The 24,497-nt window shown below is 38.5% G+C and overlaps 1 protein-coding gene across 2 annotated transcripts in view; it reads right to left on the bottom strand.

Moving 5' to 3' along the window:
• Window positions 1-19: 19 nt before the first annotated feature.
• Gprk1 (G protein-coupled receptor kinase 1) overlaps window positions 20-24,497 on the bottom strand; it is a 49,083-nt gene continuing 24,605 nt past the window's right edge. Inside the window, exons 9-16 of one of the 2 annotated variants that reach the window (XM_028320775.1) lie at window positions 16,011-16,176; window positions 10,736-10,877; window positions 9,963-10,137; window positions 7,610-7,710; window positions 6,724-6,886; window positions 5,490-5,658; window positions 4,778-5,022; window positions 20-3,244 (exon numbers count right to left, since the gene is read on the bottom strand). In XM_028320775.1, the coding sequence (XP_028176576.1) occupies window positions 3,050-3,244; window positions 4,778-5,022; window positions 5,490-5,658; window positions 6,724-6,886; window positions 7,610-7,710; window positions 9,963-10,137; window positions 10,736-10,877; window positions 16,011-16,176 (1,356 nt within the window). In that variant the 3' untranslated portion in view covers window positions 20-3,049. Of the gene's footprint in view, window positions 3,245-4,087; window positions 4,729-4,777; window positions 5,023-5,489; window positions 5,659-6,723; window positions 6,887-7,609; window positions 7,729-9,962; window positions 10,138-10,735; window positions 10,878-16,010; window positions 16,177-24,497 lie in introns of those variants that run through there. The other variant, XM_028320774.1, reaches the window with a different exon arrangement.

Here is a 24,497-nt window from a genome sequence, read left to right as displayed (position 1 = left end):
TATCAATAAAACACCATAATGATTAAATAAACAATTTACTACACATAATGTAGGTTCACAATAAAAATATTTCCTAAAGGAGGTATTGTAACATTGTCTGATGCAGATCTAGCCTGGTGCGCTTCGGACCTAGGTTTTATTAAAAATTAGCCTTCGAAATTTAAAATAATCCACACTACACGTGCTGGTTATAATATGGATGTATGAGTTTACATAAATAAATTAAAAATCTCTTAAATGCATTAAATTACCCACTATAGTAAGCTAATTTGGCATTCCGGAATGTTGAATATTTCCAACTACTATGATTGTCAAATACAATACAAAAACATTATTCAAATGCTACTCAATCAACTTTTGACGTGTTCTAGTGCAATCTACAGATACTTGTTATTTGCGTAAAACAGCAGGTATTTGTAAATTGAACTATTAACCCTAATTATTGTATTATAATAAATTGGAAAAACTGTCACCCATGGGTTATTGAATAGTTCTAAGTACACAATCACATTAATTCCCTCCATACAGAGAATGTTACTAACCTGATGCGACTACGCATTTAAAGATATATCACAATAGATAGAATGATTTCATCAAGAAATAAACAACTAACCTATAATACTGCTCAAACTATTACATTACAATTTTAATTAATTTCATTAAAATCAATGACTTTAGTGCAGTAAAATTCAATTGACTAGCATCTAATAGTTATCATGACAAGTACCAATAATGTCATTACAGATATTACATATAGCTATACTGCATCAACTAGGAATATGAAAATATTCTAAAAAATCGTAACTTAAATTCGTAATTACATTTGTCAGAGCAGCAAACCAATGCCGTTACAATCTAATTTAGGCATCATATTATTATTCTGCTAATGATGACGTAATATCCGATATCGATAATTATATTTATACATAATGTCTAATCTATTGCGTCAAACTATACTACGCTCAAAAGGTCGCCAAAGTAATCTATGAGAGTAAAGTATGTATTTCTATATACACGCGAACATGTTACATCCATAACGCCGGCTCACCCTGTTACCTTTATCGATAAGTTTCATATTGCTTTGCTTTCATCACGGCATGATATCCCATCTTTCAAGTTCTTTTAAATGAGTAGATCACCGACAGTGTTAAAATAAAAATATGCTTTAAAATCATATGGCAACAAAAGAAACAGTCGTAATGTAAAATATGATGAAACTAAATCTGCATCAGACACAGTGAAAGTTCTTTTCAAACGAATTTGCATTGGTTTACATATAAACGTACACAACATACAAAAAGTCATTCTGGCCATGCCATAATAAATTGTCTATGGAATAAATATTAGAACAAAATCCCACATAAATTCATGGACATTGAACATGCTTTAAAATTTATCTAAATATTGGCTTTACAACTATTGTTATATTAATCACCACACCTAAATGTTGTTAGAAAAGTATTGCCTCTAAGTATTATATGAAAGAGATTTTTTATAAGATCTACTTACATTTTGTCTCTATTTATAAATAACAATGAAAGTTATTGCAATAGTCAGTTTAGAACACAAAATGTGTGATAATATATAATTTAAGTACCGTTTAATAAATAACATTCATTACATTTTGTTCCAGATATTGAATAAAAGGAACCATTTTAACATTTTACCATAATTGCACGAGAGAGCAACCAGAGACAACACAAAACAAATGTGATACAATATTATAATTTGTGTGCAATAGTTGGAGGTGTAACCAAAGTGCTAGAGTTTCTAATTACAATATAAATCGATTAAATTGAAGCTTCTATAAATATACGCACAACGAACAATTCAATTTGTCAAAATCTTCAAGACATTCTAATTTCCGATAACCAGTTCCACCGTTAGTTACAATTTTTATTTTATTTCTATAATATTTTTGATCTATTGCACAAACACATAAAGGTAATCGCTATACTTATCTACTCGATTTATAAGTTATTATTTTTACAATACCTACTACGAAGTTAAATACAACATCCAGAACATTCACATCGATAATTACAAAAGTCAATCGGTGCAAATGATTACAAAAGTTTATTATCCACAATCGAAAGATCACTGTAGGTAAATGAAATATTTATACATTTTAATTTGATCGGTACTATCACATTAATTCGTACAACAATAAAATGCGAGCAGCATTCGTTTATTAATAATTGGCAGTCCTAAAAGTCACTATGGTTCTTAGAGCTATAGCGGGCCGCGGGAGCACTTCACTACGCGAGGGGCTCAAGCCACGCCTCCGTCACTCACGGCAAGCGCTGAATCGTCAGCGAGCCATACTCGACTTTCAGACAACGCACTTTAAGGTTCATTTTCAATAGGCTATCCATTACCATCACTGTTTATCCGTCCTGCGTCACTTCAAGCAATGCCGCACACAAAGTTTGATTCCGATTTCCATTAGCTCACTGAAAATGTGCCTTGATGCGCCCTTTCAGTATCGAGTTACCATCGTCAAAGGTCACTTCTCTGTCCGAGAATATAGATGTATCCGAGTAAACAGGGTATATGCATAATTTTTAAATTTGTACTAACTAGTCCATGCTAAAACGATAAGGTTTCTTTTCAAACACCTCTAAGAATTTAAGAGATATAATTTAAAATTTCGTGATTTTACATCACAGTTCGCAAATCGAACGACGCGCTCCATACTAAGATCTACTATAGCGCAAATTTTTTGGTGAAAAAGAACTAGTTCTTTCAATTGTGTCTTTTCGTTTATTGGCTGATTCAAATACTTTTCAGACGTCAGATTCGCGGTAATAGTTATTTACTATCATGACGTTCGAATAGTGCAGTTAAAGGTAGTTTGCTTAAATTGAAGTTTACTTAAATCGGCCCACAATCAAAAAGACCCAACTGAAAGTTTCTCCAATCGATTCTCGCCAAACCAACTATGCATAGACCTCATTTACGCACCCTAACTCACTCACTTGATGAGCTGGGCGGCGCTCTTGGAACGCCGGAACATCTTCGCGCCCTTATTGGGCGCGGACAGCTCGTGCTAGTTGCTCCCATTCGGGGCCCGCGCGAGCGCCGGCGAAGCGGCGGGCGGCGGCCGCGCGAGTGCTAGCGATTCTTTGGCGCCGTCGGTGCCGTAGATCTTGCCGGCCTTCTTGGCCATGGAAGCGAGCAGCTCTTGGGAGCATTTGTGAGCGGAGCGGAGGGAGAGCGCCCACTCTTTTAGACCGATCTCGTCCTGGAATTTTATAATAGTAAGTTTGTTTTAATAGTTGCAGTATTTCATCATCATCATCATCAACAGCCCTTTACAGTCCACTGCTGGACTATGAGCCTCCTCCACTATAGTGGAGGGTTTTGCCATAATCTCCACGCTAGGCAGGCGGGTTGGAGATCGCAGTTTAAAAGATTGATGTTTTTCAGAGAGCGCTGCTGCCCATTCTCTGTTTGATGTGTAGTCCCTAAGTCGCAGTATTTAAATGAAATAAAAGGAAGACCTGCAAAGCTTGTACAGAATTAACGCTAACCAAACTTAACTATGTTGAATTTATAATGCTAAATTTTGAATCATAATTTGTACTAAAAATAATCTGCAGTGGGACTTGAATTCATGTCTGTTCACTTGCTGCAACTACAAACTCAATCGTGGAGTCTACATCTCATTGCAATCCGCGATGGTTGGAGTTCAGCTACCACTGTCCTCATTGCAACTCAAAGGTCTGAGGAGACCTCCAGGAGTATCATCCCACGCTTAGCGCAGTTCTCAAGATGCAACTCAAGATAAAACACTTACCGTATTAGTGAGCATTATCTTGGTGTCGTTTCTAGTCCACAACACGATGCACTGCTCTCCCTTGATGGACACCAGATCAGAAGACACTTCCTCGAAGGTATCGAGGAGTATCATCTCAGGCTTGGCGCTGTTCTCAAGATGCAACTCAAGACACAACACTTACCGTATTAGTGAGCACGATCTTGGTGTCGTTTCTAGTCCGCAGCACGATGCACTGCTCTCCTTTGATGGAAACCAGGTCAGAGGACACTTCTTCGACGGTATCCAGGAGTATCATCTCAGGCTTGGCGCTGTTCTCAAGATGCAGCTCAAGACAAAACACTTACCGTGTTAGTGAGCACGATCTTGGTGTCGTTTCTAGTCCGCAGCACGATGCACTGCTCTCCTTTGATGGACACCAGGTCAGAAGACACTTCTTCGACGGTATCCAGGAGTATCATCTCAGGCTTGGCGCTGTTCTCAAGATGCAGCTCAAGACAAAACACTTACCGTGTTAGTGAGCACGATCTTGGTGTCGTTTCTAGTCCGCAGCACGATGCACTGCTCTCCTTTGATGGACACCAGGTCAGAAGACACTTCTTCGACGGTATCCAGGAGTATCATCTCAGGCTTGGCGCTGTTCTCAAGATGCAGCTCAAGACAAAACACTTACCGTGTTAGTGAGCACGATCTTGGTGTCGTTTCTAGTCCGCAGCACGATGCACTGCTCTCCTTTGATGGACACCAGGTCAGAAGACACTTCTTCGACGGTATCCAGGAGTATCATCTCAGGCTTGGCGCTGTTCTCAAGATGCAGCTCAAGACAAAACACTTACCGTGTTAGTGAGCACGATCTTGGTGTCGTTTCTAGTCCGCAGCACGATGCACTGCTCTCCTTTGATGGACACCAGGTCAGAAGACACTTCTTCGACGGTATCCAGGAGTATCATCTCAGGCTTGGCGCTGTTCTCAAGATGCAGCTCAAGACAAAACACTTACCGTGTTAGTGAGCACGATCTTGGTGTCGTTTCTAGTCCGCAGCACGATGCACTGCTCTCCTTTGATGGACACCAGGTCAGAAGACACTTCTTCGACGGTATCCAGGAGTATCATCTCAGGCTTGGCGCTGTTCTCAAGATGCAGCTCCAGCCGGTTGGGGTAGAGTTTCGCGTAGCGCGTCTGCCAGGCGCTGGCGAACGGACCGCCCAGTTTCTTTATGTAGCCGTGCAGTATGCAGTCCGATTCTGGAATGGGAGGGTGATTTAGTAACAAAATTAATTCATTCGCGTTTAACAAAGTACCACTTGAAGTGAGTGTGTGACAGCAAAAATAATGTTTTTTAAAAAACCAAGCTTCCTGAGGTTGACTAAAATTACATCATAGAGTTAAAAAAAAAATCGTCTTGTTGTTCTACGACATTCTGTTTCAACAGATAACCCTAGTAGCAGGTGATTAAAATACAATTGGTGAACCACACTGCAGTTATTATTCAATATGTCAGATGAAACATGGGTATTGATGACACGATAGCCGAACGGTGAAGGGGTCGGACTGGCCAACTAGAGAGAATCCAAATGTAGGTAAAATTCACTCTAATTAAAAACTGAACAACACTTCCATTCGGACGTCGATATTACATACTCACAAGGGAATGTTTGTGTTGTTTCAGTTACCTATGTTTATGTTGCATTTGTTCACAAATTATTATTACCTTTTTCGTCGGCGTCAAACTTCTGTTTCTGCTTGGCCTTCTTCTTCTGCTCCATCTTGTCGGCCTCCTGGTTGATGGTCTCGAACACTGTCTCTGCCACCTCCGACTGCCAGCGTTCGGATATGACCAGTGGGAAGTCTTTGTATTGCATCTGATCAGCTTCGGTCAACTGGAAGGTAAAGAATAAAAACGTTAAAATGGTCCACGTCCTTTTTCCCCGGTAATAATATTTTTATGTCGTGTAGAAAAATAAATTAGAAAATGGGTAGAATTACGAAATTGATAAATCACTCTTATTTTTTGTATACCATAAATGACAATCAGCGGCGGCGTGTACTTCTGGTGGTACACCTGCTGCCAGTCGATGCTGCGAAGGACAGTGTTCTTCCCTGCGTCCAGTTGTCTCACTAACCTTGATCCCCTTAGTTTAGTATCCTCCTCGTCGAAGCTGACGATGTCGAACGCGTCGGCCGCGTTCACCTTCCCGCGCGGTAAGATCAGCGGCGGCGTGTACTTCTGGTGGTACACCTGCTGCCAGTCGATGCCAGCGAGGAACAGTGCTGTTCCCTTCGTCCAGGTATTCCACTGACCTTGATACCTATAGTGTCCTCCTCGTCGAAGCTACCCTTGTCGAAGCATGAGCGGCGGCGTGTACTTCTAGTGGTACACCTGCTGCCAGTCGATGCCGCGAAGAACAGTTCCCTTCGTCCAGTTGTGCCACTGACCTTGATCCCCTTAGTGTCCTCTTCGTCGAAGCTGCCGATGTCGAACGCGTCGGCCGCGTTCACCTCCCCGCGCGGCGGGATCAGCGGCGGCGTGTACTTCTGGTGGTACACCTGCTGCCAGTCGATGCCGCGAAGAACAGTCTTCCCTTCGTCCAGTTGTGCCACTGACCTTGATCCCCTTAGTATCCTCCTCGTCGAAGCTGCCGATGTCGAACGCGTCGGCCGCGTTCACCTCCCCGCGCGGCGGTATCAGCGGCGGCGTGTACTTCTGGTGGTACACCTGCTGCCAGTCGATGCCAGCGAGGAACAGTCTTCCCTTCGTCCAGTTGTGCCACTGACCTTGATCCCTTTAGTGTCCTCCTCGTCAAAGCTGCCGATGTCGAACGCGTCTGCCGCGTTCACCTCCCCGCGCGGCGGGATCAGCGGCGGCGTGTACTTCTGGTGGTACATCTGCTGCCAGTCGATGCCAGCGAAGAACAGTCTTCCCTTCGTCCATTTGTGCCACTGACCTTGATCCCTTTAGTATCCTCCTCGTCGAAGCTGCCGATGTCGAACGCGTCTGCCGCGTTCACTTCCCCGCGCGGCGGGATCAGTGGCGGCGTGTACTTCTGGTGGTACACCTGCTGCCAGTCGATGCCAGCGAAGAACACGTGCTCTTTCACTTCGTCGGCGCTGGAAAGAGAGGGAACGAATTAGTATCTAAAAGGTGTTCTTAAATTATTTATCATAGCTGGCTGCACACATGTAAGTTCAAGTACAAGTCATTTTTATGAAGTTCCATCGTGGACGTAAGCCTTTCCCTAGAGAGCCACAAAGCATAATCGATTGCTTTTTATCCAACCGTTACTAGTTATCATTTTGAGTTCGTCGGTCCTTTGAGCAGAGCGTTTTACACTACTTTTGCCGAGCGAAAGTCCGGACAACGATAATGTAATGTGTAAGTAGTCTAGGGCACCGCGGTTAATGAAAGTTAAGAGTCGATATCCTCATTCGACCAACATATTGAATAACTAGATCAAATAGTTCCCATGTGACGTCATCGATGCAGACTCTATGATTGGCTTTCATATTAAGAGTACTTCCTCATTAAGAGCATTTCAACAACAAACCACTACGCCCGCATTTTGAATTACAATATTAGATACGAGTACTCTTAGTTAGGGAGGATCTTTTGTCCTGTTTGAGTTTTGTGGCTTTGTTTTAACGGGCAATAGTAAGTTCAAATTGATAAGTAGGTATTTGGTTCTCAACACAAGTGAATACTAGATTAAAAACATGCTTTGAGGTTCAAAACGTATAGCAAGTAAATTATTTTCATTGTTTTGGACCTGAATCAAGGGAAAACACTGAACCTTATTGTCATCGCCTTAAGGGTCAAAATATAAATACACTCACCCCCGTCCCTTGCAGCCGAGCCGCTTGTTGATGTCGCGCTGCAGCAGCCCCTCGAGCAGACTCTTCAGGCTTGGACTGAACGATTCCGGCAGCTCCACGTTCTGGAACACGTTGTAGTTCTATTGCAGACATGATTCCATCTTTACTCACAACATACGATCAAATAATAATAGAAAAAGTAAAGAGAAAAAAGAAATTCGATGATTTTATTCAGTAAGAGAAATATTTTCGATGATAAAGTATCAATACCTCCTTACTAACATATAAGTATCGTGGGAATTTGTGTCTTGTATAGGTGGCGCAGCGAGAGATGAGGCTACCAACACAAGCAAAGATTTGTGTTGCGTCTCTGACTTACAAGTACTTCTGTCTCGCTTGCAATTTAGCAAGAGCGAGGTGGCTGGTATATTCGATATTTGAACTTGCATGTGTAGTGAGTGTTCTGTATACATCATATTACATCAGTATAAATACCGTGTTTGCCTCAACTTTCGCTACGCGATCTATAGATTGTGGCAATATTCAAGTAAATTAAAAAGTTGTGTGTTAGATAGAAGGTATTGATACAGATTGAAAAGATAAAGTTTTAATGCTATTAATATTATAGAACGTGATTATGTGTGATATCCATAATGGTCCACAATGCAATTTCTTTGAAATATCAGCTTTAGTGACATAATTGAAATATTTTTTAGAACAATAGAAATAGAAATATAGTATTGCATACAATGTCTTTTGCTGATGAAATAATAAAACAAAGCATTCATAACAATAGCTGTACTAGAAAACCACTGGTGCAGTATCAGGTTTTGTAAATAAATGCGATTTCATCAAGATCAATGATATAGAAAACAATACACAATGAAATAGAAATAAAACGAGCTATAACATGGATACTCACATTTTTCACTGGGAAATTGTGCAATTCCCTACAGTCTTTATTTCTTTTTTATACAATTTCTGCACGTATTATTACTTTTTTTTAAAGTCATCCATTGTTGTATGTGGGATACACGATCAATTTAAAATGTATGTAATGGATGTTATGTGGTTATAGGAGATTTTCACACGACTTTAATATAATAATATAGCTTTCGTCACGCGATGCAATTAATCTTGTAAGTTTACTTTGTAAGGTTCAAGACTTTTTATACTATTTGTGCCGTCGACGGGATTAAAACTGTTTCATGAATCAGACATGCATCGGCATTACCTATTTGAATATACAGGGTGTTTCTTGTAAGGTGTCAAGCCGAAGGCAGGTGATAGGTGAGGACTAGACCTATCGATTTCACCCCCATGTATGTTTTACGATTTTTCATAGTTTAGAAGTTATCGTTAATTTTGTGTTTTTTTCAAATTGTATGACCTAGTAGGCTTTAAATTTTTTTATCTTTTTTTTGGGTCGACTTTTCTCAGATTTCTTTATTTTGACAGATTCCCTATTAATTGCAGATTTTTGAAAAAAATAATCAACTTCCTATCTTTGATGCAAGATACAAAATTTTTAAAAATCTGCAATTAATAGGGAATCTGTCAAAAAAAAGAAATCTGAGAAAAGTCGACCCAAAAAAAAGATAAAAAAATTTAAAGCCTACTGGGTCATACAATTTGAAAAAATCACAAAATTAACGATAACTTCTAAACTATGAAAAATCGTAGAACATACATGGGGGTGAAATCGATAGGTCTAGTCCTCACCTATCACCTGCCTTCGGCTTGATACCTTACAAGAAACACCCTGTATGTCCTTAATTGAATTTCTAAGCAGCGAGAAACCCAGTTTCCGTTTTTATTCCTTGTTAGAAATTCTATGGAACACTGCGCGCGGTGCACCATTGTGTGAAATTCGATTTAAATAATTGTATACCTCGGTGTTCGCTGTTGCGTCTACACTCTACATACTATAGTTAATAGTATGAAACTGAAGTACCAAGTATGAATAGGATGTTGAATATTATTGCTTCCAATATTGAAATTCTACACAGATTTACCTTCCCAAAACGATCTCAAGTTTTAGTATGGTTGTTTCATATACAACATATCATACATATTACATATACAACCAATACTACCTAAACCTGTTTTAAGGGTAGGTGCGTGACTTTTTATAAAATATTGGACGATGATACAATATCCAAATCCCTTCTATACTCATGCAAAAATCACACTATAAATTAGTACGTAGAATACACAATATCGGGTAGTCTACCTGACATCGCAAAACACTGTTTATATTAAGCTTGCCGTAAATGTAATTCATAAACCTGATACATGCCTTTTGTAGTTCTATAAAATGCTATATCTACGTCTCTTAATCAACTAACAAAGTTAGCAAAAAAATCATATTTACCATGGTCAAAGTCATCCTGTCGATCTCGTGCTTGTCCTTAGTCTTGTGCTGGCGGAACGGCGAGTGTCCCTTGAGCAGTTTGTACAGCATGCAGCCGAAGCTGAACCAGTCGGCCGAGGAGTCGTAGCCGGTGCCTTTGGACAGCACTTCGGGTGCCATGTAGCCGTGGGTGCCGCTATAAAAATGAAAATAGTCGTAAGTCTAATTTTACCAGAACTGGGCGTAGTGTAAATATATGAAGATTTTAGTTTTCAAAAGTTTCCGCTAGGGGCGCTGTACAATCAGTCATACATTTAATGTCACTTTTTTACGCAGTCGATATCGAATGCGTTTGACGTAAACTCACACTACGCCCCCTAAAGGTTCACGAATCAGTGTAGTTAAGGAACAAATTTTAGTGTACTGTACCTTCACAACTGAAGTCATAAAAGTGTCTGTATTACTATTGACAGTTTTTCAAAGCTTTGGTGGGGACCGATAGCAGACTGGACACTATTCGCAAATTTTAAAGTTGTTAACACGACAATTCTCAATTTTAAGTCTAAGTCTATTTCAAATATTATTTCCACCACCACAAATTTTTATTTCTACATAATTTTCGTGATAAACAGTATTTCTTTTTGTGTGGGTTCAATTAATTGTGTACGTAACAAGGTATGAAACGAAATAAATTGATGAACAACGTATTATTTTGACATGTCGGGTTAGTCTTGCAATAGATTATTTCCTATTAAAACTTGTCATAACAAAACATTTAAAGATAAGATACTTACACGCTGGCATGTGGCTTCTTCTTGGAGAAGTCGCAGGCGAGCCCCAGGTCGGATATTCGCACGTGCCCGTGCTCGTCGAGCAGAATGTTCGCCGGCTTCAGGTCTCTGTATACTATGTGGCGCTTGTGCATGTGCTCCAAACCTAGACAGGAAAGAAATAATAAAATATAGTTATTGGATGGATTATTAAAATGAGGATTTCTTAATTGGCGCCACTGTTGAGTGATAGGACCTTACTGGAAAGTGACGCCAAACTGGTGCTGGCAAACGAGATGCCCTTCTACCACTTCAGCGTTCAGCCGTTCGTCACTGTCTTAGCCTAGCCACAAGCAAGTGACAGAACCTTACTCGAAAGAGTGGCGCCAACTGGTAAGCGCACTTAAGGAAACCATAATTGAAACATTGGGTTATTGTTAATTTGCCACAAAGTCGTCGCACTTTTGTGGATTTCCGATTTCCACAATAACAAAAAGTCAAATTAATTTGTCACGAGGCTTTTATGAAGTGTGATGAATTTGCACAAGTGTTTCCCTGTGACGAGTAATCGTGGCAAATAGACAATGACCTTATTAGTATTAGAGAGCGAAGCCGGCAGTTTCATCATACATTATAATATAACGCCGCTTGCGCTACCTAATTTACCTCCGGCGGAAAAGGGGGTATTCTGTTTGACATGTGTATCGGTTTAAGTTAAACTGTCGCTGTGCACCTATGTATCTGCCGACTGCCACACTGAGAGCTGTGGCATCGTTGCTTCAGATGAGTCAATAAAATTTCGACTTCAAATGCGACTTAATAAAAAGAATTCATAATGTGTCAAGAAAGTGTTCAGCCATGAATTTGAGGTAATGCATAATGGCGATCCTAATCTACCATCAAGATTTTATTTAAACCCACACAATAGAAGAACACACCCATAATGATTGAGCCCATAGATTGCTATTATACTTGCAACGGTCATTTGCAACCCATACAGAGTTATCTACTCCCGCTACTGTAAGTATGCATTGTGTGTGTCATCGTCATGATTCCTGCTATTCTTAGTGCCTAGCAAACAAGGTCTATTCCTTATCGCCATGTACTAATTCTTGTGCTAATATTAGCCTAATAGTAGGGAATTTAATGCAAGAACCCCTCCACTTTGGTATAGAAGGCTCATTTTTGCAACAGTGGTTCTTTGGGTGCTCCTGAGTGGATTTCCGTCGGTAGACATCGGGAGCCCCCCCTGTGGTAGCAGGGGGAGGGGGGGCAAGTTTCCTTCCGCCACGCTTCACTTTAAGGCCCATATCTTCAAAACTATGGGTATTAGGGCAAGTGTGGTATCATTTTCGGATAATTAAAGGATGGCGAATTCATTTCTAGAACAAACTTTTTGCCTTTTCATACAAAAAAATAGAAATATTGAGTAAAATTCACAAAAACCAAAAAGTATTTTTTTAAATAAACCTACGCTATAATATGTGTGCACTAAAGAACAGGGGTGTAAAAAACGCAATATTTACATCCTGATCCACAGCCAGGCAGCACTCAAAGTAAAAGCCATCGCCTCAGTGATTCTAGATGCAATCGTAAAGATGAACAAACTCGGAAGGCATGAAAGTGTCCCTGATGTGGGATATCTGGACATACACGGATCAAATGCAATGGGAGAGCCGACAGTCTAGCGAAACTAGGGTCAGAGGCGATACTTACCTTTATCTAACGGCATACCTCATGGCCATAATATGGTCATATCCAAGAAGCACAGTGCTGAATGGGAAAGCTCCAACGATATAAGATAAGCCTCTCCAAATCATTCCTAAAGGGAAACACAGGGTCATGGAGAAAACTCATTAAGCGGAAATAAAAGGTACCTAAGCCCAAGCAATTACTGGTACGCAAACTGGGCATTATGGAACGAACCACATGTCCCACAAAATGGGCCTAACAACAGAAGACAGCTCTCGAGCATGTGGAATACATGTGGCATCCATGAATCAATATCTACTGTAAGGATGGGTCTGCTTGGGTCAGCATATCCGGCATCAGAAGACTTAGAAGGCTTTCACTCAGACGCTTAATTCACCTAATGAATAGGATTTTTTTGGATGATAGGGAATAAAAAAATGGAGCATAAAGATTCTAATGGGTCGCTGTGGACTACGCTTAGACCTAGCTTAGCTTAGCTTAGCTTAGGCCGTACATAAGATAACCCAGACAGCAGCAGCAGCTTTGTATCAGTCTTGGCTACTGGCAGTATATCAAGGGATTCGCGTATAGGATCAGGTGCAAGCAACCGACTCGAGTCTTCCCTTTACCCGACTGGTTGGGGGTGGACCAGAGTCGATAGCAAGATGGAGCCTACATGGACCGGTTTGTCCGTAGCTGCCGCGGCTTGCCTGGAAATGGTGAGATGTAAGTGCAAGAAATAGTGCAGAAGCTGGTGCTGTCTGAAAAAAACAACTAAAAAGGTCACAGCCGTAACCTTTGTGCTAAAAATATCTCCCGTACTATGATTGTGAAACCTCATTTTCCTCACATTTACCTTTCCGTTAAATCACTGGTACAATAGTATGTAGAAATAAGTGTTAATTAAAATAATAATAATCATTAAGACGTTTAGACAAATTAAAGTTCTTTATTTAGTGCTTTCTTCTTATGATATTTTCAATATTAAAATGTATTTAAACTATTTTCAACCTTATGTCTCACACATAGAGTTCAAAATCAATTGACGAAAAAATACAAATTATGGTAGATTGATGTGCCAGCAACTCTAAATAAATTCTAAAATAATAATCCTTGCTTGCTTATGAACCAAATAGTATGAATTCATGGATAAAATAAATATTTTTTTCCGATGCGCAATAAAATTCGCCCGCTGTGTCCTGAAGAAAAAATTTTTTTCACCTACTTTTTGCGAAAAAAGTACCATACAATGTTATATTTTTATAATCCTGATAAATGTAGCTTTCAGGTCATATTTTTTTTATTAGATTATCTCCAGTGGTTTAAAAGTAAACGACGTTTATTTAAAAAAATACTTTTTGGTTTTTGTGAATTTTACTCAATATTTCAATTTTTTTGTATAAAAAGGCAAAAAGTTTGTTCTAGAAATGAATTCGCCATCCTTTAACACTAGAAGTGCCGAAGATTACGACCCCCCTAAAAGCGCCGCTGGGTCAATTTTGTCCCAGCATGTATTTTGTAACATTTTTTAGTTTCAGGCATGAATATTATGGTTAAAACTATTTGTAGTATCCTTAAAAAAAGGTTTATCTATGTGGTTAAAACAGTATGTTATTATTTCTTTAAAAATATAAATGTATTCAATTTTAATTTGGAATTATTAAAATTTACATATTTTTGGTTTCATTTAAAAATAGTCACATATTACATGGTAGTATACTGTATTAAAATAATGAAATTACTACTTTAACTAGTCATTATTATTTTTAAAGAAAAAATAAATATCTTAAAAATTATAGTGCACATTTTGCACAAAGTTTTTTTGTATGGTTTTTTATCTATCTGGTGTACTATGTGTTTAGGAATTTCTATAGGTATGGTTATTTTTCTGTTATCTGTACACAACCAATGAAGTTTTTGACCAATTACAATGAAAAGTATGTACGTTTAATCTTCAAAATTTTATAAGTCATACATTTTAAAAATGTATCAAATCATACAATGTATGAACTGGCTTATGTTTAGAGGCCATCTTCCTACTAATATTATAAATGTAAAAGTTAATAAATATTGATGAATTGAAGGATCGATGGACTGATGAATGGATAGGATGGATGAATAGGTGGATATATGCCTGGAACTTAAACTAAGTGAGTATGGATTCATAGTTAGATCGATAGATGTTTTTTCACTCTTTTACGCAAAAAATACAAAGCCGATCTTAATAAAACTTTGCAATTTTATTGTTAATACTGCAGAATAACATAATATAGGCTATAATTTAGAATAATATTCAGTTATTTGGTCAAAAAGCAACGATAAGTGTCAAGAAATTAGGTCTTTCTATGATAAACTTAATTTCTCACGGGTGAAGTCACAGGCAAAAACTAGTACAATATATTTACATTTCTGCATTGTCACGAGTCACCTAAACTCTCCTCACCTCTCCACTTTCGTATCTCTTCGAAAAAATGACTTTTCATCGAATTATTGTGGCAAATACCAGGGTGGGACAAAATTGACCCAGTGGCGCTTCTAGGTAAAACCGATTTTAAATTTTTTTCTATTAATGTTATATTATCAAAAACATTAAAAAATTATAAAATTCAATAAATCAGAAAAAGTCAAAAAGTTTCATGAACTTTCGTTGAAAAATAAAAAAGTTAGAGCTGATCAAACTCGCGAGTGGGACAAAAATGGGACGGCGGCCTTTCTAGTGTTAATTATCCGAAAATGATACCACACTTGCCCTAATACCCATAGTTTTGAAGATATGGGCCTTAAAGTGAAGCGCGGCGGAAGGAAACTTGCCCCCCCTCCCCCTGCTACCACAGGGGGGGCTCCCGATGTCTACCGACGGAAATCCACTCAGGAGCACCCAAAGAACCACTGTTGCAGAAATGAGCCTTCTATACCAAAGTGGAGGGGTCTCCATACAAATCATTGCACTAAATTCCCTACTATAACCATTCCAGCTAGTTAGTCCTCGTTGTGGCAACGCTACGGTGACTGTAGTGCATAATTGAGATAAGGGATCTACGATTCTCATTAGGTCCAATTTAAAGTCCATTAAATGGTCTTTAATTGATGTATGTATTAGGTGTCGCTTCCTAGTACTGTTCCTGTGCATTCAAAAGTTGGTTGGAGAAATGTCCCAAATATTGAATTTCATGTAATAAATGACCTGGATCTATGGTAAAATTTTTTAATAGTAGTAATTATGTGTACTCTGAGTGTGTACTGCACAATAGCCCAGAGCGGTCGAAGAAGATTGAACCAGCGTTCTTCGAATTTCGTATCGGCTAGTCAGACAGACATCGTTGGGCTGTTGTCGCATTGAATCATGTTTTACATGTCGTTTATATTATAATACGCTTCTCTATCGTGTTTGTTTGTTGCAACAATTGATGTCACAACCATGACCTGGTGTCAGACTTAGGCCGCTTTGACATTAGGGTGACAGAAGCGCGATAGTGGCGTTTTTCAAGCAATTTTCGGCAGCGCATCTGTCAAAAAAGTCGTCTAAATGTAAAAGCGCTCTTAGACAACCTCAACCGTATCGAACTTCCAAATGCCAGGTTAAAACTACAGCTAATCTGATACAAACCTAGGATGACTTCAGCCGCGTAGAACTTCATCTCAGCCTCGTTGAAGACGCCATGCTGCGACAGGTGGTAGTGGAGATCGCCGCCGTTCATCAGGTCCAGGATGAAGCACAGTTTGTCCGGCGTGTGGAATGCGTACGTCATGCATACGATGAAGGGGCAGTCCACCTGAAACAAAATGACAATCGATTAACCCTTCAAGCCTCGCGAATCGACAATAGAAATCAATTGTTACGCGGTCTTATGAAACTACTTTGGATTTGATGGGTTAAAGTACGGGTTCAAACTTTAAATTACGACGGAAACAAAATTAAATGAGCATGAGCATTGAGCATTTATATCTGGAATCATGGGCGTTTATGTAATGTTTATTTATTAATACGTGTCTGTTAGTGTGCAAGTTCGTTAAAATCGCCTATAAGTAGTTACCTACTGTGGTTAATTTGGAAATAATTAAAATTATTTGTCTTATTTATTATTACGTCGTATTTATTATATTATTATTAGTCTTTTGGAGCCATTTTCAGCTCTTTTGGAGTAAAATAAAGCTCTTCTATTTTGAAAGAAAACATTTCCTAGTATCTTATTTGTTGGCGACTTTACGTCATAATGAAATTTATTTATACTCTTCAATTCGTTTAACAGTTTGAAAGATGGAAATGAAATGTGTACATTCATATTTGCGAAATGAAACTGGGGAAACGGCATTTCTATTTTCTACTGAGTGCGCACCACAAAGCGGTTCCTGTATTTGCAAATAAATTCTGTACGCAGCACGATGAACTCTTTCTGTATTGAATACGCTGCAATTCATATTGCAAGGTTTGCAGGGAAATATCCCTTTTATCTTGGAATGAATACGTTACACTTTACAATAAATGAATAAGTAATGAAATATGAATATTACACAGTTATTACATTTATAGTACATCAGCCGAACCCGTGTAGACTACCAGTTACTGTGAGTGAGTTTATCAATATTTATTTGGCTCGAAATATCTTGTTTGTCTGATCTAAAAAGCAAGTTAAATTAAAACTACGATATCGCTTCCTCCATTGCGAAACTCATTTCGGGTTTCCTTAATATTTATCGTTCCAGTTATACTAAAACGTAGGTACCTACTTGGAAATTGGCACAAATCGAAACGGGCGAAGTAAAAGCTACCGATATAGTTTAATAGTTAGCAGGTACCCATTATTACTATTCGTAAAATAGCATGAAAGGTAGTAAAAGTGAAATAGCAACGAGTTTCGGACGACGTCTGTGTACCCGTAATAACAAAAGTTATGTATGTACGTTTGAGGAAATGTTTAATCGTACTACAATAATGCATTCCCAACATTTCCCCGACAGGAATGAAAAAGGAAAATGCTGAAAGTATTACGGACGAAGAAACGAATAGAGAAAGGATTTATGGCGAAAGTAAACCGCAGGATTATAGAAGCTATTAAGGAACTTAGGCAAAACAAATCTCTTCCTAGCCACTAAAGCGCACGTCCTTAATACTTGAGCGTATCTCGTAAAGCTACATAGGTAGTGGAGTATAAATACAGTATCTTGGAGCGGCGTTCGCCGGCGAGAGGAGGCGTGTCAAGGCAAAGATAACTACGATTCCCGATGGTGTTATTTGTACGACACAGACGATGCGGCGCCCGCCCGCCACGAGACGACCGCTCATAAAAGATAAGCTGACTCGCAGGACGAAATCAAGCAAGTGCATTATAACGCAAGTTTAAACGAAATCCGGCGATTATCTGCGTGAACGAACGACAAAGCGATATTCGATGCGTCGTCGTTTCCACTCCAACGCCAATTTTGGGAGACCGGGAGACCCATTAGCTTTGCAATGTGCGAATGAACAGTAAAGCCGGTGACTCACGTGCAGAGACAGTCTACTAAACCTACGTGTGCCAATAAAATTTCTACGAGTTTTTAGCTCAAAGATAAACATCAGAGATTTACCCGTCAAATTGCAGACATTCGGAGCGAAATTGTAAAAACACAAACTGTTTCCGAGTTGGAAAACGGGCTCGAGTACGATAAACGTTTGGCAATGTACATTATGGCTGGCAAAAGCGAATCTTGAATTCGGATTGCTACTATCAAAGACGTCCAATCTGACTAATGTCTCATAAATAAGGTAGAAAAAATAGTGGTTTCATGCGAGGCTATTTTGATCAAAGATTTTACTAATCAAGCTTCGACGAAAATCCTAATGCCACGAATGGTGTTCGACGACAAAATCCGATCGACTTTACGCCGGACACCCATAATCCAATATCGATAAAATTTGTCATCCGCATCGGCCCGACGCTATAAATCCAAGTTTGCTTACGCGTAAACATAAAATAAAAACGTTTATTAGGTACCACACAACATAAAGTTCCAAAACAAGGCCACAGTAAAAGAAAATTCATGCCAAAACTTATTGACTACATATAAACGTAGTAACAGAACGGTAGACAGTTTCTCGTTTTATAAACTTTGCCGCGGATACCGACGGCCTTGTTAAACTTTAGGGGAAACCTTTCAGGTCACGAAGAATAAAATGGCACTTATGTACGAATGTGTTATTCCGGTTATTTCTACCTACGCGTTTGTGTAAGCTTGTCATTGTCGATCGCAAGTTCGATGTAAATCGGAAGCCTTCATAACTCGCATCTCAGAGACTTCTACAATTCTGACCCCAATGACCCTCAAAACAAATGGGACAGAAGGGAAACTTTTCCTGTTTGTTATACATAAGTGCTATTGACTTAAAATAAAGCTCTTACAAAGTTACATGCGAAATAAGATTGGAGATTTTCTGGAGTACCGTTTCAAACAAGGCTAAAGTTGTAGCTATTATGTAAGGATTCTGTGACTACCGAAAATTAGGAATCTCTAAATCTCAGCAAAGCGTAGGATTTATTTGATTACAGCAAACATTTAGATTTCACACAATGTTTGTTTCTCGATCCCGACTAAAGTATGAAATAGTTCCCCATTGCTTTAATAATTAAAAAAACAGATCATCGGTTGGAAATTGTAAAACAAAATGCAGCGGAAGCGGATTGAACTACGACAAATCGAGGGCGATCCAATTCGTTTCAGTCCAATTGGCTGGATATCGTTTATGTTCCCGATAGCATATCGCACACTTATACATATACGACGTCTGTATTGTACTGAATCAAAGCAGATTGCAATCGATAACCAATCTGATTTCATTGTCATTGGTGTATAAAATTCATAATGCAATTATGACACTTCAATAACTATCGATGAGATAGACGGGATTTTGCCAATAAAAGCATTAAGCACAGGGTGGAAAGTTACAAAAATTTAACAAAAACATGTTTTTAAGAACACTTGACTAGAACACTTTGCGTAGATGTACGTACGTACGCATTTGACATTAAAATCATGGAACAATTACTTGCTGAGCTAACAAAAGCAGAAAAATGGTAACCCATTAAATAAATGAAAGGTGATTATTACTTTTAACTATATTAGTAGCGTCTTGGATATATTCTAGAGAATTTGTTATTGGCTGAGGTTTGTTATTATTATACTCGTTTTAAAAGTTACTTTCCATTATTGCAGCTTCATCGCTTATGTGAAGATTAATCGGTCTCACTTCTAGAATTTTAGCAAAAACTCAGGATGTTGATTGACATGCTACTCGTAGATTCGTGAGGGATCGCATAAAGTACTGAATATTTTATGACAGGACTGTATTATAATACACAATTGGTATTTACGAAACAATTTTGTCGATTAAAAGTTTTGTTTGCGACATCGCGTTTCATAGGTAGAGCTCACGAAATGGGTTAACTCTAAAGTAGGTAAGTTCCGAAGTGTATATTGAATTGAGTTCCATTTTTTATCTGGCCTAAATATGTCCAACCGCACTGATACCTATGTCCAAAACATTCCGTAGGGATTACAAAACAAAGCCCGTAATCCGCAAATGCGATCAAATAACTGCCTGCACTAGTTTTCATGCTAATATTGGTTGTCGAGTAAAAATATACCTAGTTTTTAATGCAAAACCATTTCAGGTAGGTAAGTTACTTAATGATTGAATGAATGTGGTGTTTAATTTACCATAAATAAGTATTCATTCATTTTCATGAATCTAGAATGGCATAAGTAACTCGTTAAAAATAGCGTCCGCATATCGAACAATATGAATCATCTGATTTTAATGTGAAGTGTTTACGATTATCAGCGGTGTTGGTCGAAAAATAATTGAGCTATTCGATTCTTTTAAATATAGCCATGAAAACGCGATGCAGTACCGAGTTTAAAACGAAAGCACAGAGTGTTCGAGGCGAAATATGTCGAAAGTAACTCATCATAATAAGCATAGATAGACGTCACGGTTACGACACAGCCCTTTTACTCGCGGAGTTTGCGCACTGACGCTCCTTCCTTAACCTATTTTGTGTGGGGGCATAATTCGGGACTTCACTCGATTCAAGACTGGAACCGTATCGACTTCTAGAGATGAGTATGTATTTACTGCAGACCGTTGCCTCTCCACTTTACGACTGTTCCTTGGCGGGAAAAAATCATTAACGTCCGCGTCGTTGCCTCGTGCACACATTCAATTACTGGTTATTCTTTGTACAGGACGGCGACCCCTCGAGTAATGACAAGGTCCCTTCAATAAAAAGGCCTGTTCTTTTTAGGAAAACAAAAATAAATCCTGATCCGGCGACCCTGGCTTCGCAGTCGCTTCTTATGTAAAACCAAATTTAAGCTTTACATCATTCGCGTCTCTTAAGTTGCACCATTAATTCTGGTTTCACGAAAACCTTTTGTTCCAAAATCCATTTGAACAATAGAATGAAAATTTTCATCGTATATTTTTGTGTTAATGGAACCAGCAGATGTTTCCGATTCAATAAGGTAAACAAGTTAGTTTCACCTGGGTCATGTATTTTTAAACGCACCGTTACGCAGTTGATGATATCATAATCATCAATGGGGTTCTATTTTAGATATCAAAACGGAACGGGAGATGTGTTTTTCCTTTAGGACATCAGCCTCAGTTAGAATGTATACCAGATGGTGATCATTAATCACTTTGGTGATATGAGTTAATAGAAACATGAATTCGAATAACTTTTTGGACTTTTCAAAATAGTATTATTATCACAAATTATAGTGACCACTCGTACCGTAACGTAAATGATACAAGAAAAATCACTGACGAAGATACTCACGTACATAATAATAACATTCTTAAATTCTCAAACTTTAGCCAGTGAAATTTGGCCTGAATAAAATTTCATCAATAACAAAATTACTATAGCGCATCATTTGCCTCTTACGAACAAACAAAGACTTAACTCTTAAGTACCATTAGTATACACGTAAGTGAAGATCATATTACATTCATCAAACGTGAGTAATAAATTGAATACATGATCAACAACGCTAATGATATTGTTAATTTATCGATCAATTTGTAAATGCGTAATTGCTTCGAAGCATGATGATAAATGTTAACAAACGTCACATTCGTTAAGTGTTATCTATTTTGTTGTTTGCTGCGGTGAAAATTCCTTTCTTTCTACAATATTATCAACATTATTTAGATTAATAAATATATTTTTTTCACAACTTTTAACCCTTTTAAGCTACTCAACGCTTATATTGCTCAGATAGCTGGTAGTTTAAATAGCATCACCGGCAATACGTCGGCAACAATCACATTTCCTTTGATGGCATTGTCACGGGACACATAGGTTAACGACAGCGAGGATGTTAAATATCCTATTCTGACTGAAGCCTATTAAATTTCTAACAAACGCTAGTGCACTCGCTAACAAAGAGGGCTTTATAGGGCAAATTCTGCGCTCATACAGAGTTTCATCGAATATTCACTTTAACAATAGCTTATGTGACACTGCGACGTTACATTGATTTTTATTCCCGCAAAAGTGAGAGATAGTTACTATTTAAATGAAATGATGATGAAGCTTTCAGAAGGTAAGGTATAATTACGTGATTGGGGAGATTGTAAAATAATTATAATAAACATTTTTAAAATTTGTAAATCTGCTGGCTAAAACATCTCAGTAGGTCAGCAGTTGCACAAATAATGTTGTTTAATTTTAAACTAATATAACTTAAACCACAATAAAACAATAAAGACATTGTTTAATGTACAGCACATCAGACTATACATTTCTTTTGGAAAAATAGCATCTATTGCAACAGCTACATACTGATGCTGTTACTTAATTTGATTTATTAACTAGGCATGTGATTTTTAACAGGCATGCATATTAGTTGCCGTGCCGTGCGTTAACGATACTGTTAACAAAAGTATACTGATAAAAAAAACAGAACATGTAATTTTAGTAAATAAATACGCCCACCCGTATCGCTGAATAACGTGGAAATATGAATACGGATTACATTTGCGAATGATTATGTATCATAGTTAATGCCCATAATAAAAACATTTCATCATTGAATTTAGTAATTTTATCCGGAAATAATAGAGATGATATTTGTATATTTTATGTTGTTTGTTGTGGGATTCGCTTGCGGACACACAATAGACTACGAATAGGTATTCCTTGAATCGCATTGTTGCACGATGTTTGGATACGGAGTGTAAGAGGAAACGTCGAGGAAATGCGATTTAGTTCGCTACTGTCTGAGATCTTAGTATGTTCACCAAGACAAGTTTTTTAAGATGTTTCATAGTATGGCTCCGGACAGAGTCCATACAGCCTATTTCTTCGTTATTTTTTAACTATTTTGCTTAAACATGTCTGTGTTCCTGTACCATGATGGGAATACGGGGTGCATAAGGAAATATCAAGGAAATTCAACTTGCCCCGGTACTGACTACCGAGATCATAATCCGTAAACGTGAACATCTAGCAAGCCCAAAGTATTGACACAAGTTCACTTAGACATTTAGCTAACCATACAGGGTTTATGCTTAGACATACTTCAAGATCGGTATGCATGTTGATGAATACGGGGTGTATGAGGAAATGACAAGGAAATGCGACTTACCCCTGTACCACAAAATATAACAGAAGGTAAACTCATGTATGTACCTCGCTTTGCATACCTCTCTCGCTCGCACGCTCGGCCGTCGCGCTAGGGTTGTCTGTCATGTGTTGCGTTTATTTCGTTGTGATAGGAAAATGTTACTCTTAATATTATGGAAGAGAGACAATAACAGATATCCACGTATACTTATGCAGTTATACATATTTAGTACGTTATTATAGTAATAGTTTGCAAACAAATACACGAGAAAGAAGTAGTATTTAGTTGAGTGGTTGACACTATTATCCAATAATTCCTAAAACCTCTCTAAAACAATTCGATATTCCTAATAATTGAGTTGGCTTTCAATTTGTCAACGTTATACGAACTATTGAAATACAAATAAATACCTTACTTACCTCCCGGAATCAACTGTTAGTTTCAAAAACGAAAATTTAGTTTTTAATGTTGAGTTAAAGAAACCGTCTACTTAACAAATGTTATAATACCCCTTTTTTATTGTTCACTAATTTTCGCATAAACAAAATAATTTTACGAACGCGTGAGCAGCGTCACTCAAGCGAACGCAGTCGCGCCTCGCATTCGTCCAAGACAGTCTTGATAACGCGTACGTGAGCGGTGTCTATGTGTGCGTGGCTCGAGCGCGCTTAGTATGGAGTTTACCTTCTGTTATATTTTGTGCCTGTACTGTTTAGCGAGAGCGTAATCGGTTGGTTAAACGCGAGCAACTAGCTAGGATCTAGTGCAATGTATTGACTCAAGTTCGCTTAACACCTATCTACATATTATACAGAGTTTGTGTGTGCATGTTGATGAATACGGGGTGTAAGAGGAAATGACAAGGAAATTTGACACACCCCGGTACTGACTAGTGAGAGCACTATCATTTCTTTGCGCACGAACAACATTCTGCCCAAAGTATTGATTTGAGTTCGCTTGAATCTATGCACTCAGAAGATGTGTGTGCATATCTACCCATTATGTTGTTTAAGAGACGTCGTGGACGTCCACCTACAAGGTGGACCGACGACATCGTAAAGGTAGCAGGGAAGCGCTGGATGCAGGCCTCTACCAATCGATCAACGTGGAAAGCATTAGGGGAGGCCTATGTTCAGCAGTGGACGTCCTATGGCTGAAATGATGATGATGATGTCGTTTAAGCATGTTTATGAGTACAGGGTGTAAGAGGAAATGACAAGGAAATTCGACTTACCGTACTGACTAGTGAGGCATAATCCGTTGGTTAAACGAGAGATTCTAGATTCTAGAATGTATGTATTGACTGACACCAGTTCGCTTGCACATTTCTATCTATATCTACCCATACAGGGTTTGTGCGCATGTTGATGAATACAGGGTATAGGAAATGACAAGGAAATTCGACTTACCCCTGTACTGACTAGTGAGAGCATAATCCATTGGTTAAACGCGACCATGTAGCCCAAAGTATTGACACTAGTTC

This window comes from Ostrinia furnacalis, unplaced genomic scaffold (genome assembly GCF_004193835.3).
Source record: "Ostrinia furnacalis isolate ACB-3 unplaced genomic scaffold, ASM419383v2 OfSCF7452, whole genome shotgun sequence".
NCBI classification, from domain to species: Eukaryota; Metazoa; Arthropoda; class Insecta; order Lepidoptera; family Crambidae; genus Ostrinia; species Ostrinia furnacalis.
This window is presented reverse-complemented; position numbering and strand designations above follow the sequence as displayed.